The sequence below is a fragment of the Convolutriloba macropyga genome, chromosome 9 (genome assembly GCF_964194025.1).
Source record: "Convolutriloba macropyga chromosome 9, txConMacr16.3, whole genome shotgun sequence".
Taxonomy (NCBI): Eukaryota; Metazoa; Xenacoelomorpha; order Acoela; family Convolutidae; genus Convolutriloba; species Convolutriloba macropyga.
Window position 1 is genome coordinate 22,037,563 of NC_134476.1, and position 15,134 is coordinate 22,052,696.

Here is a 15,134-nt window from a genome sequence, read left to right on the forward strand (position 1 = left end):
TCTTTAGTGGAAGTGAAAGGCATGCCGCAACTTGATATTATTTCCCTTAACAATTATTGTGAACGCTCCAACTCAGGGGCGACGGCAAGCTTGGATTACACGTGTGTCATCAAACACTCAATTAAAAACAAATGATTGGCGAATACAGTCTCAAGTACGCCTACGGCGTACTTGAGTCTGTTCATTACAATTTTTATGGCAAACATATGGTGCACGAATGTGATCTTTTGAACAATTTTCACATGCATAAAGCGCTCATATAAACTAGAAATTAGAAACAGATGCGACCTCAGATAATAAACATACATGTTGAACACAATTTCGAAGCACTCATATACACTAGAAATTAGAAACAGATGCGACCTCAGATAAGAAACTTACATGTTGAACACAATTTCAAAGGCATAAAGCAATCATATACACAACAAATTAAAAGCACATGTGACCTCAGATAAGAAACTACACATTGAACACAATATATAACAACAGTTAATTGAAAACAGATGTAACCCTAGATAACAATCTGTGGTACGCTCAAGTTAAAATTGTGTGTATGTTGGCTCAAAATTAAAAACAGATGTGACCCTCTAGCTTACGTGAAACAAATGCGAAAGTTGTACACAGAAACCCTGAGTTATAATTCAGCGGCATTCATATATGTGTTGAGTAAAATTGCAGTTTGTTTCCAGCAACAAATTCGAATCTGTTTAATTGAATTCTTTTAACACTTAACTTTTGAAATGTCGGTTAAAATTCTCGCAGAATCAGAGTCTTCCTGTGAAAGAACTTTGGTTTATCGAACAGTTTATGAAAACTTTGTTGTTCTCATCCAACAACGAAAACAAGACAATGTCTGGAACACTTACCATCACTGTCTTCTTCCAAAGCTTCTTATAAATGCAATTGCCGCCCTGCCCGAAAAAACAGACCCTTCGGAATGCAGCATTCTTACCTCAGGAGGTCACTTACCTGCAAAAGTATTGCCAGCATTTCAAGATTGTAATATGGACACATTACCTGAAGAAACCAAACGAATTCTCTACCGCTACGACTGTGAGTGCGTACCCTTGTTTGAAAATCAACTCGGAGCATATCAAGCTTGTGATGATTCGGCCAATTTGTGGGGAATCAGTTCATCACCTGATTCGCCTCACAGTGAATCGACACTATCTAGTCTACCCACAACACCGGCAATTGACCCAAGTCCAACTGTTACGCCGGCACCCAGCCCATCTCTCTTTGCTGAAATCAGGAACCCTCCAAACGGTTTCGATAACTTTGACGAGAACGTTCTGTCCGGAACAACTTTTCAAACGCCAAAGCGAGAGGCTATGAGCGAGAGTTTCCAAACACCCACGTGTTCAGAGACTCCAAACGTTAGCGGTGCACCAAAAAAGCGACGACCAGAAAATTCTTTGATGGACTTATTCGATTAAATTAACTTAATTAGAACTTGAAATTTTACTTTCATATAAAAAACTGTTTCAAATTTGAGATGTTAATTTGTGCGTGTTTGTGTTATACATTTTACTTCGTTTCTATTTCTTGAATTTGTAATACAACTTCTTTTTTGTCCGTTTTGTGTTTCTATTCAAAACTTAGACAAAAATATAATTCAAGTAAGTGATCATGTTCGGACTTGTTCAGGGAAGAATTTTACTTTCCCCTATGACGCAAGCACAGATATCATTCTCCAAGCAGGCATTCATGTACTGCAATCACTATGAACTGTTTAGTTTTTGTGGTAATAATCCACAATTAGACTTTCGAATCAATAAAAATTCTAAACATCTGCTTGTTAAGCCTAAAGTTATATGGAATTAACACAATTTCTGTTTTGCAAAATGTGTGCGGTTTTTGGCTCAAAAGACCTGTTAACATTATGCCAAAAGAGTAGCAGCATATGAACTCTGAAACCAATTCATAAATTGGAAAAGTTGTCGAAAATTGTAATCCGTCAGAGATAAAATTCGAAAAATTGCACTTGAAAACCCAAATGATGTCATTAGGTTCTGTTAAAAAAAGTTTTTACGTCCTCTAGCAGCACCGCCTAGCTTTGCGCTCTCGTTCAACAGGGTAAAAAAAGCAGGTTTGTGAAAAAAAAAAATTTTGAAAAAATTGAGAAAAAAATTTTTTTTGATAGATGACCTCTGACCTTTGACCCCAAAAATGAGGGCTTCAAAAAACACTTGGGATGAAACTGATGGTGCAGGGCTTCTCAGCACACTGTGTCCTGCAAAACATCTCATCACGCTCGTCAAATTTAACTTAACCGTTACTGAGATAATTAGCGCCTAATTAACGGCTAATTAGTGACTAATTAACATAATTGCTAATTAATGAAAAAAAAAATGGAAATTTTTTTATTCCAATGTCTTTGTGGGGACATGCTGGATGTTTTTGGTCATAAGCATCATGGCCGAAAAATGGCTCCTTCACCGATTTCCAAAACATCTGGTCATCAATGTCACATTAACATCTGGCATTAATTAGCATATGAAGTACCCTAAGGAAAGATGTTAGATCGCTTTTCTTTGCATTTTTGCACATTGTGGGCCCACGGCAACAATTTCTCTCATAACACCTGTCATCGAAAAAGGCTTCAGAAAAAAGACACATGTTTCTGTCATGTAATTGTCATTTAATGACATTGATTTATGATGATTGACAGAAAAAATAACTTTTTTCGGTTCGTTTTAGAGCAATTTTTTTAGTGCGGACCTATGTTTTTCGTCCCGGGGAGCAATTTTGCTCATCACACTTGACAGCGTAAGACAACTCTAACCACCCGTTTTTTAAGAGGTCTAAAATGGCAATTTTTTGAAAAACTCAAAAGAAAGTAACATGTTTCTCCGCTTTTTGAAATGCGTTTTTTTAGGTAATTCACAAAAACAACACTCGGTATGACTCCTCTGAGGGTCTACTAGCACATAGTTTTGAAATCGGAAAGTGTTTTATATCTTTTTTGCGTTTATTTTCAATAAAATTCGAACCGAAAATTTCCCGCCAGTTTCAACCAATAAACTTTGACGAATTCAAATGTTTGAAATTGGCGCCCACCAAACTACGTTGTTATACAGAATGCCTTCATGTAACACCCTTCGTAGCGAATGCAATTACCACAAAGTGCAATACTAGTTTTCCGAATCATTCAATTCTTTCCTAAATTCAATTCAAGTTGTTATATTCAAGTCAAGTTGTTATATTCTATCGCCATGACTTTTGCTTGTCGGTATTGCGACTCTGTGCTTAGCACTAGAGGAAATCGTTCTCGCCATGAAACAAAATTTCATCCAGATGAAATGAAATTACCAACTTATCACTGTTCTTTGTGTGAGTTTACATCTCGAAAAATGTCAGAACTGGAGGAACACATGCAAACTCAACATTCAAGGTTCACAAACTGTTGTCGGGCTTGCCAACTCGGATTCAACAGTTCGCACCTCTATGCCCAACATGCAAGGTCAGTTCATTCAATTCCAGTCTTTGGTGCTGAGTTTCAACCTACTCAACCCTCCGATCAGTCAGCTTTTAATGGCAGTCTTCAATCCTACTCAATAGAACCCACGGATGACGAAATGGTGCCAGCAAGAGACCTCCAGGCGTTCATGAAGTTCAAACAGGAGCGAATTCAGGAACTGATTGATCAAAAACTATCAGCGGGCCCGCAAAAAGTTCAATTCTCAGCAGAACTGCAACTTTTCAAACAATTTCGTGACCCTGATGAAGACGACGAGCGTATCACCATCTTCGCTAACTCTCTTGTGACTCCTGTGTACGCTGAAGGGCTCTCAAATGACAATTTTGTAGAAATGTTGGAAAAAATGCTCGCTGTGTTGTTCACCTTTGCCTCTTCTGGAAGTGGTTGGATGTTGGAAAGAGTTATTCGCGTCAATATTAAGTTCGCCAAATACAGACCGGCCACTGGATCTTCATTTATTGCCTTACCAACAAAGTTACAAAATTGTAGAGCCCTTCTCAACATAAGGAACCATACAGACAACAACTGTTTCATTTACAGCTTTATCGCAGCTTCCTATCTTAAGTGCAACAATTTTGAGGGAGAAGAAGGACGAAATGACTCTTTAAAGCTAACATCACCCGAGTTCTATCAAAACATGTCATCGCTTCAGCCTGCTGGTGAGTTTTCAATGCCCATGGGTTTCAATGACATTGATAAGTTTGAAACACTTAACGACGTAGAGGTAAACGTTTTTGGATTTGAAAACCGAGATTTGTTTCCAATGAGGGTGTCTAAAAGGACAACTTCCGAATTGAGCCTCGATTTGCTTCTTCTTTATGAGAATGATAAACACCACTACGTTCTTATCAAAGATTTGTGCAGGCTGTTCTGCTTCATCAAAAACATCAAATTCAAGTCAACTCTTCACTTATGCCGGAACTGTCTTTACTTGTGTCACAAGGATGTTAATAACTTTAAGGATCATGTTGAAGTTTGCGGTAATAATCCACCAGCTGTTATCCGCATGCCAAAACCAGACAATAATTTATACAAATTCACAAACTGGTCAGCTACTTGTTTTGCTCCCTTAGTCATCTATTTTGATTTCGAGTCGTTTCTCAAACCAGTGGCCTCCTGTGCTCCAAGTGAAGAGAGAGCTTCATCGCGACCAATTGAAGTTCACGAACCATGTGGCTTTGCATTGACTGTTATTGAGCACGGCAACCTCGAGCCCAAATTTACTCATTTGGACAGCTCGGAAAACTGCATGCAAAATTTCGTTCAAATGATTCATAAACTTGCTAAGGATATACACGAACAGAAGCGCAAACACCCTTTCTTCCGTGGTGACCGATCATCACTTCATAAAGATGCGAGCAAACAGTGTTGGATTTGTGAAAACGAATTCTCAGAAACTGACGAAAAAGATCTGGACCACTGCCATTACAGCGGCGGCTTCCTGGGTTGGGCCCACCCACAGTGTAACAGAGCGCGCCGGAATTCCAATTTTATTCCCGTAATTGGACACAACATCCAAAATTATGACCTCCATCATATTTGTCTTAGTCTGCAAAAGTGCGAACCGACAACAACAATCAACGTCATACCAGCAACAGACAAAAAATACATTGCAATGATGCTGGGAGTGTAAGCTGATAGAGTTGAGAGGGCTGACAGGAAGGTCGTACCTGTTTACGAATATCTACGCTTCGTTGATTCTTACAAACTCTTCAACTGATCTCTCGAAAAGCTGGTGGAGTCCTTGCCAGAGTCAGATTTTGGTATAATGGAGTCTATGTTCGCCCATATTCCTGCACCTGACAGACAACTTCTGAAGCAGAAGGGTTATTACCCTTATTCCTACATGAGCGACCGGTCAAAGTTTGCGGAGAGGGAGCTGCCGACTCTCAGCAAATGGACGAATTCTTTGGAAAACGGAAAAATATCAATCAATGAGTCCGAATTAGATAAAGCGAAGAAGATGTGGCAGCTGCTAAACTGTGAGACAATGCAGGACTACCACGATTCCTATTTGAAACTGGACGTTGCCCTTCTGGCCTGCTGTTCGGAATACTGTCGCAAAATCAGTTTCCAGACATACAGATTGGACGTGGCGCAATTTTTCACAGCGCCAAATATGGCAAAAGATGCAGCTTTACGGATAACAAAAGCACGCGTAGAACTTTTGACAGAACCCGAGCACCTGCACATGATTGAACAGTCAGTAAGAGGCGGAATTACTTCCGTATTCGAAACGAGGTACTTCAAAGCCAACAATCAGTTCTTACCGGGCTTCAACCCAGAAGAGGCTTCCACATTCGGGTTGTGCATCGACGCTAATAATTTGTATGGGGGTGTCATGCAGAAAGAGCTGCTTCCGATCGGAAGCTTTAGATTTGCCAATGAAGTTTCCATTAGCCAGATCTTGAATATGCCTCAGGATTCTGCCATCGGCTACTTTGCTGAAGTGGATCTGGAGTGTCCTACAGACGTTCACGACAACCAAAGGGATTATCCGCTAGCGCCTGTAAAGGAAATTGTACAAGACGTGTGGCTAAGCGATTTCCAAATCAACCTAAAAGAGCAGTACAATATTCCTGAAGCTAAGGTCCCTAAACTACTGCAAACACTGTTTGACAAGAAGAACTACGTAGTCCATTATAAATTACTCCAATTATATGTGCAACTTGGATTACGTATAACGAAACTTCACCGCGTGCTGCAATTCAATCAGGAACGATGGCTCGAACCGTATATTACCTTGAATAGCAATATGCGGAAAAACGCAACTAATAAATTCCAACAGAATTATTATAAACTCATGAATAATTCTGTATATGGCAAAACAATTGAGTCGAAAAGGCGACAGTCGAGGGTGGAAATTACACGAAATGCGGAGAGAGCAGAAAAACTTGTTTCGAAATTTGAATTTGAGAGATTCAAAATATTTGGGGAGAAAATGGCCGCTATGTGCAGCAAGCCGAAAATTATAACATGGAATACGCCGGCTATTGTGGGTGCAACTGTGCTCGACTTGTCTAAGTACTATATGTACCGCTTTCATTATCAAGTTATGCGACAAAACTTTCAATGTCGTCCATTGTACTCGGATACAGACAGCCTCTTATATAGAATTGAGTCAAAAGATCTGTATGAGGATTTAGCCAACCAATCTGCGGAAGTAAAAAACGAATTCGATTTTTCATCCTATCCAGAAGACCACCCACTTCACGACAACAACAATAAGTCTGAAGTCCTTAAATTCAAGGACGAATTCAGTGGAGACTACATATCCGAGTTTGTGTGCCTCAAACCCAAGATGTATTCAATCACATCAAAAAGTGAGTCCATATAATGAATAATTTCTAACCCCTTCCCTCAGTAATTTGAATGCAAGTTAAGTGCGTTGGAGGAAACTACATAACAAAACTTAATAGTTTATTGTAAAACATGTTTACCTTGTTTAGGTTGTCGCAAGTTGTCTGCTAAAGGTGTGACCAGGGCAGCCCAAAAACTTCTCACCCACGAATTATATAAAGAAACTCTCCAAACGTCGAAACCAGTTAGAGCGGTAAATACAAGAATAACATCCGAAAATCATGTACTGAAAACGGTGACAGCTAATAAAATATCTCTATCCGCATTTGATAATAAGAGATATATCTGCGGAGATGGGTTGCGAACGCTCCCATATGGACACTTTTCTGTGGTGGGCGATAATCAAAGCGAAACGTCTAGTTCGCTCGGGTGGTTTGATCCTGACCAAAGTCAAATAAGTTGGGATTACAGTACAGAGAATAGTGACAATTTAAGTGAAATTTTTCGTGACACTGAAGTGGATTGGGACTTTCCAACATATCTACCACCCCCGGAGAAAAGAATGAGAAAACACTGTAGCGATAACTTGAACCTACTTCTGGACAATGCCAGCCACTATTCGCCGCCCGATCCTGGTTTCATTAATGCGGGAGGAATAAGAGATGAGGACATTTCTGATGACCAAATTGTTGACTTTGATAGAAGCAGCTCAGAGGAGGAACAAAGTTTTTGTTCATTCATTGATTTAGAAGCTACAGAAAGTAGCGGCGAACAGTGAAAGGGGACAGTGTACAAACTCAATTTCATAGTGTGTTGAATTCAGAATAGTGTTGAGAAATACTTTGTGCGAGATTTGTTCAGATTTTGTTTGGAGTGTTGCTTTAATTTGAACGCCACTGATTCAATTTTTAATTTCAGTTCAATTTGTACGAAAGTTTCTTTAGCCTAAGTTCAATAAGCGGACGGTCAAGTTAGGGGAAAAAGAAAGTCAGACGGCGAGACAATTACCGCCACATTATCCGCATAAGAACGTATCTGCATGCAATTATATAACGTATTATCCGCGTGCAATTATATACCATATTATCCGCATGCAATTATATACCATATTATCCCCATGCAATTATATACCATATTATCCCCATGCAAATCTATATCTATTATCCCCATGCAAATCTATACCCTATTATCCCCATGCAAATCTATACCCTATTATCCCCATGGCATGATAACCCCCCCCCCCTTTCCCAGTGCTCCCTATATTTACTACTGATAAGACATACACCATTTCTTTGTGTATCTTGCAATAAATAGAAGGAATTATACATGATCTTTTTATGGTTGTTAAGATTCAAATTCATCCTTTAAAATTTTTTTCTTCAGAGTACGCGTTGTATGCTGCTGTACCAATAGAACGCTAAGTTTGCGCAACTGCCTTAAATATAGACTTTAATGGCATTTTGTGAACTTAATATTTCCATATGTGACTGCTAAGAAATGTATATCTTATTTTGATCCCCGGGCACCAAAAAGTGTAGTTTATTACCATGTATCGTTTTATAACCATATTCCTATTACCATATATAACTTAGTATGATTAGTGAGGTTTTCGCATGGTCATCAGCCCGAATAGCAGTTAGCTTCTGAAAACAAAATATTCAATTCTTCTGTTGTTTCTAAGCATTCGAGTTAATTTTATTGCCTTTCTTTATAAAATATCCAATACTTTTATTTCGTAATGAAGTAGAAGGCCACTTAAGATGTTTTATAATATCTCAATGTAAAATGATCAGCTTCGTATATTAATAGACCAAAAATGAAATCGGACCGGAGGATAATTGCTTGAGAAAAATGATCACTACTTACGAGAAGTCCAAAGTGCCAGAATGAATTGTTGAGCCGGATTCGTCTTTGAGGACTGCAAAAACTGTAGATCCTACACCAGACTCGAAATGCACTGTGAAAGACACTTCCGTGGTGGTGGAGGATTTGTCAACGCTCGTTACCTGTTCAAAAACCAACATGATTATTGTTTATACTTATAAAAATTATTTAAAAAAATGAATCTAATCACAAGGAGGAGCAATCGAAGGTGGTTTCTGTTGTTCTGATTAAAAAAGCATATGAAAACGCGGGTCCAGAGGTTTTCCGAAAATGATTATCCGCTGAAATTTGCTAAAATGTTAGAACAAAAACCTCACAATTAATGCGCTGAAAAGTGCCGAAATTCACTGAAAATATGTAAAATATGCGCCAAAAGTTCAATAAAACTTTCTACATAAAATCATCGCATTTTTTTACAAAGTGTTAATTATTAAAAAAGGTCAATTTTTCAAAACTCTTACAAATTAATCCGCTTAATAACCACAGAAACTGTAATAAAGCAATCAATTAATCAATTACACACCTTCATAAAACACACACACACACGCAAACACAAAACAACGCACACATGCACACGCATACACACACTACTAAAACACACACACATACACACACAAACACAGACAATTAAACACAAACACGCAAAAACACACTCACAAATACACACACACACACACACACACACACACACACACACACACACACACACACACACACACACGAACACGCACACGTAAACGACCACAGACAGAATGAAATATCTTCCAGAAAGAGATGGACAATCTGATCCAGTAGTAAAGCTGCTGAATATTTTGTATGAAATTCGCTGATAAGCGCTGAATTTTGAGACGGATGCTCTGAACCGGATGCTCCTGTAGGAAAAGCTCTGAAAAAAGTGTAAAAAGTTGTGTATGAGATGTGCAGAATATGCGCTGAAATTATGTAATAAAAGCATTGAATACGCGCTGAAATTTATTTGCCTTCACAAGATTTCAGCGCATTCAGTACAATTCATACATAATTTCAGCGCATACCGCGAAATTCTTAAGAAAAATTTCTCCGACAGAGCGCTGACATCTTGACCCGGGAAACTGTTTAATCTCAATTTAAGATGTTTCAACAATGACCAATGAAAAATTGAAAAATTGCTGACGAACTTCGACTTGAAATCTACATTTTTCTTCATCTATTTCCCATATGGATCGAGGAAAAAGTATAAAATGTTTTCTGTTTTTCCCATATTTAGTTATTTTATCAGCAATCATCTCAGCAACCCGTGTTTCTTTTGAGGGAAAAGCTAACAGTTAATAACTTCCCGGTTAGCGGTTTGTCCTAAAAACTCTTGCAGAACGCAATTTGAATAAGTTTCTTAAAATGTGTTATAAATATGTTTGATCAAACAAGAATGCACCAGAGTTTCTGATCAAAGAACAACATAAAATTGCTTGGGGGTTGTAGAATTTTGTACTTTGTTTAGGCTGACTAGCTGGGGACCGACTAGTGCCCAAACCTCTAACAAATTGAAAGCGGTGATTTGATGGCTCTCACACTTCTATTGGAGGGATCTTTTGTCCCCACGTTACTTTTGTTGGCTGTAGAAAACTCTAGTTGGATTAATGAATTGATTTGAGTAATCAAATAAATTCAAATGACTGAAAAAAATTTGAAAGACCACAAAATCAAATCAAAAATCAACAAGAGTGTTGTTCTGATTTTAAACTGTTGTTCTTTGCAAACTGTTTTTCTGATTTTATCAAGTCAGTTCAACTCACTGAACAATGTTTTTGTTATCACAACATCTCTACAGGTCAACTCCTAAGCTACAGCTCTTATTATGGTATTGTGTTGGTATTGTTGTTGTTCTAAACCTTAGTAACTAATCAAGCAACAACGTACAAGACTTCAAAAACAATTGAATAACCTAAACGCCATCTTCATTCATTGCTGACTTTTCTCAAGCTACTCAAAGTAAAACAAAGCCGTATCAGACTTCTGAAGCTACAATTTAATCGATCGGTCAACCACTCAACTCAAGAAAATTAGACTTGTTTCAAAGTTTAAAATCTCTCCCTTGGTATCTATAAAACAGATTCCCCAAAAGTGCAAACGATGGAACGTGCCCCAAGTATGTACTAACTCCCTACCAAGTTTCATCACAGTGAGGTAAATACCGGATGATAACTAGTTTTTATAAACTTTGTCCACCTCAAAAAATCAATGTTTCCCCTGCTCAACTTCTACGTCCACCCGTTTTTGTTCCCATTATATCCTATTCGCGGAATGGTGTTGAATCACAAGCCAACTTTACTAGAATTTGGTAGGAAACCGATTTTCGAAAATGAATTTCTATCATATCCAATTGCGACACTCTTGTGAGAAAAGTCTGATTTACCAAAATTTACACTCCACCATTCTAGATTATAATTCTCCCGAATAATCACCAATACTTGAATTGGACCTAATTCTTAACAAGCCTCAATCTTAAAAATATTTTGCTGGTCTTGTTGATTCATCTAGTCTCCCTTATCAGTAGGTTTGGCTTAATGCAAACCTTAATTTTCTTTAAAAATTCCACAAAACATCACTACAGACTTATTCACCTAATGTAGGCCTAGTAGACCAACATGTGAACCATCAACGTATTACTATAGAGCACTTATCAAATTTACAGCGGTTGGATTTAAATCAACAAATATGGCTACAACAACTAGAAGGATTACGCAAATTAAGAACTCGCTGCTGTTTATAGATACAACACATATAACAACTAATAAAGTGGAAACTCAACACCACTTTCTTTTAATTTTATCTACACAAAATTGGTTAGTTGAACCGTCGAATCCTTTCATCAATTATTCCGGCCATTTCACCAAAACTCTATTTGAACAATTTAGAAACTATCAATCCAATTAAATTGGTTCAACTCACCTTTTGAATACTAGGTTAGTTATATTTCAAGGTTAGTTATATCTAACTAGCATGCTCTAGAAAATATTCAGGGGCAAAGATTCTGTGTTTAAACACTGATACACCATGCACCGTCTACCAGTAACAATTTGGATAAAAATTTCAAGCAATTTTTCGCCAGATAAACAAACTTAACAACATAAACCATTTTTTGGACTAACTTTAGCACTTTAACGACCAATGATTAAACACAGAAACTAATTTGAAACACAAAATTTGATATTGGAAGAAGAAAAAGCTATCGTGATGAAGATTATGACACCGACTATGCTATCTCAAAGATCTTTCTTCCTTCGATGCTTGAAAGGATGTCCTCCCATCTCCTCACTGGACCGCCACCTCACATCTGGAGGTCTCCTCCTCCAGCACAATGTTCTCATCAGCTTCAGCCTTCTCCGTCTCTCCTTCCTACTTGTCTGAAACCACATTGTCCCTCGTGACATCGAGTCTCGACAACCGTTGAAACAGAATCCACTCTGACAGACCTCCTCCCTTCCCTTCTGCTGTGGATATCACCCATTGATCCCATCCACGCATAATACAGTTTGACAACTAACTGAGACTGCCCCCTTCTGTTGTACACTACATCGCCTGTGCTATCAACAGGTGGGGACCATACAATTGGCATTCCATGGACTTCATGGCTTCTGCTTCCAAAGTCGTTTGAAGACCCCAAAAAATGATAACCTTCCTTTCGAGGACCTTGGCCCTGATTAACACACTTAACGCCGCTCCCATTCAAAACCACTGGTCATCGAAGTCTCTTTCAACCATCGACACATTGCTGAGCCTTATATCTCCCTCATTAATTCTCTGAAATTTCTCTGTTCCCTCGCCTCCTGTGTTCATATATTGGGAGTTCATATGTCTGTCCTCCACTCTATGCCATTTGAGTGATTGATTGATTCTGATTGTTTCAGGGAACCTCCAGCTTCACTGTCAAGAGTAGACCGGAGGTCAAACTCTTCGGTTGTGATCAAGTTCTCTGTTACCTTAGTGCTGTGAATTAGCTGATGGCTCAAACTTCTAAATTGAATTACTCGCCAGTTTGTTCACTCATCAGTTGCTAAGTCTTCCGCTGAACTGCAAGACTCACTCGCTTCGTCTAAATTCTGCCCATAACTCCTGGATCCGAAGTCCTCACTAGATGAGCCTCGTGATTCTGCTGATTGCTCACTGCGACTTGAGTCGGCCTCCATTCTACCTTCTATTCCATTCGGCCTCCTCCCTCTTTCTGGATTTCCATCATAGTTTTCTCTTTTTGACATCACTTTCGAAGTTTTCTAGCCGCTTCCTTAAAAAAATTTTGTGTACTGACTTCCAAAACCAACCCTCTTCCGCCTAGCCGTTCTTCGATGTCCTACGTTTCGTCCTTGATTTGGAAATTGAAAAAATAATTTTTCTCTTAAGGCTATCTGGCTTTTCATAAAGATCAGCTCCAAAGATCTCAAACTTTTCTCAAAAAAAGAAAATTCAGCTGTTCTCCAGTTGTTAGGACAAGTTAAGAAACTCAGGTTTCACTTAAAATTGGGGTAGTCAAGCAAATCTTGTTTAATTGGACGTCCGATTTAATCGGGCGCTCAGTATCAGCCTCCGGCACCGGCACCGGAAAAATCTCCCTTACTTCCTCATCTTCGGGCCACGCGTCTTCAACTCTAGACAAGTTCTTTTCCAGCCTGGCCCGGAGCTCGGACCTAATTCAGCACGACTGGTTCTCACGACCCAATGTACGATTAAAGCTCCTCTGTAGTTCTTGGCATTCCTTTGAATCAGGTTGCAGGCCTCTATCACCCCCTTATTGGGTACAGTTGTTTTCATCGTGTCAATATCTGAACAAATCACAATTACTTCTGTTACTTCTGTAAAACTGGATAGTTGATCCCGCTCTCTGGTAGAAACCGCTACACATAAACCCTCGATCGGCATCTCTGATGAGTTTTCCAATCGAACTTGGCGACTATAGCTAAGGACGTCACTTGTAATCTGCATTCAACTGAACCGTCCCCTGGATGTACCTCTGAAACCACTGAGGGGCAGTTATCAGGGACTTGAACATAGGCAGGTTTGTTTAGACGTGCTTGATTCACTAAATTCAAGATCCCCTGTTGTTTACCAGCAGATATCTACTTCACAACTTTTCGACAGAACTTGAATCCTATCCCGTCTATTCATAATTTTGGGACTCTGGACTACGATCCTATCGTTTGGAAAGTCCACAACTGCCCGTGTACTAGTTTCTAAGTCTGCCTCAAACTCTTGAACCGCTCTGTCCCCATGGGGATTATTAACTGCTCACCGCTTTAGCCGGTTCCTTTTTAAGTCTCCCGGGTTGCCACTCCACTCAACATATCTACAAGTTTGTCCAATCCTATTTATTTGTGAGTCTGAACATCGCCAAGGTCCACGATTAACTCCTGTGAGACAGACGTAACCATTTTTTTCCTTTTGATATTATTTTTGTTTCGAAAAGAATTCTCTTCATCTCTACTAGATACACAACACCTTTTCTCAACTAGACATGGGACTTCTTCAACTACGGTAATGATCTCCTCATGCAAATTAGCTCTGGGATTGTCCTCGGCCAGACATTCTGCAAAAATTCTTTGAATGGACTCAATCTCTCTCACATCAATTTCACCGCCTCCTACCAGAGACGAAACCTCAGGTGCCACGAGAGGTACATCCTTAAGGCTTTTCTTTTGAGTACATCCTAAGAACTTCGGAGGAGCTCTGTTTCCTCATCCTCACTGCCCTCAGAGTCCGACTCACTCATGAAGAGATATTCATCTCCTCCATCGTTAGCTGATGAGTTGTCTACGTAATAGACAAAACATTCAGGCGCATCTACTTTCTCCAACTTTGACAAAAGTTGTTCCCAACTCCCTTCCTGTAGTCTTCTCTGTTTCTTGCTCTCTATATCTACCTGCGTCGTTGTCGCACGGCACTCCTTACCCCGTCTTCCTTTTCAACTTGTTACATTAACTCTCTAACCCCCAATTCTTTTTGTTTATCGAACTTTTTGAATTGTTCAGCTCTTCTATAATCATTTTCTTTTCGCCAACACGCTTCTCCATTATAACTTTCAAACGACTCCTTTTCAAACTCTGTAGAAGCAATGTTTGTCTCGGACCACTCACTAGGAATCTCAATTATTCTTTGTCCGGTTCTTTGATCGGACCGATACTTAATGCCTAGTTGCTCTTCCCTGATCGCGTCTCCCAACATATTCACACCTAAGTGTTCCGCTTGCTCCTCACTCAATTTTAGCAAATATATCACGTTCTGGTAGTTTCTCATGTTTCTTTCTTGGTCACTGCATACTTTTCTCTCTAATTCTGAATTAATTTCACTAAGCTCAATATTTGTCCTCACTTGAGTTCTCACTTAAGAAGTCTTTTATCCTGCCTCCTGCCTGACCGTTCTCAATTTCCAATTTTTCTACAATTACACTTCCTCCAACATTTCTACCACTATCCGTACGATCACAGTTTTCTTCTCTGCC

The 15,134-nt window shown here is 39.1% G+C and overlaps 1 protein-coding gene across 1 annotated transcript in view; it reads right to left on the minus strand.

The window, feature by feature from the left end:
- LOC142346155 (uncharacterized) overlaps positions 1-15,134 on the minus strand; it is a 132,420-nt gene that overhangs the window by 23,955 nt on the left and 93,331 nt on the right. Inside the window, exon 17 of the mRNA XM_075398664.1 lies at positions 8,648-8,787. Within this exon, the coding sequence (XP_075254779.1) occupies positions 8,648-8,787 (140 nt within the window). The remainder of the gene's footprint in view (positions 1-8,647; positions 8,788-15,134) is intronic.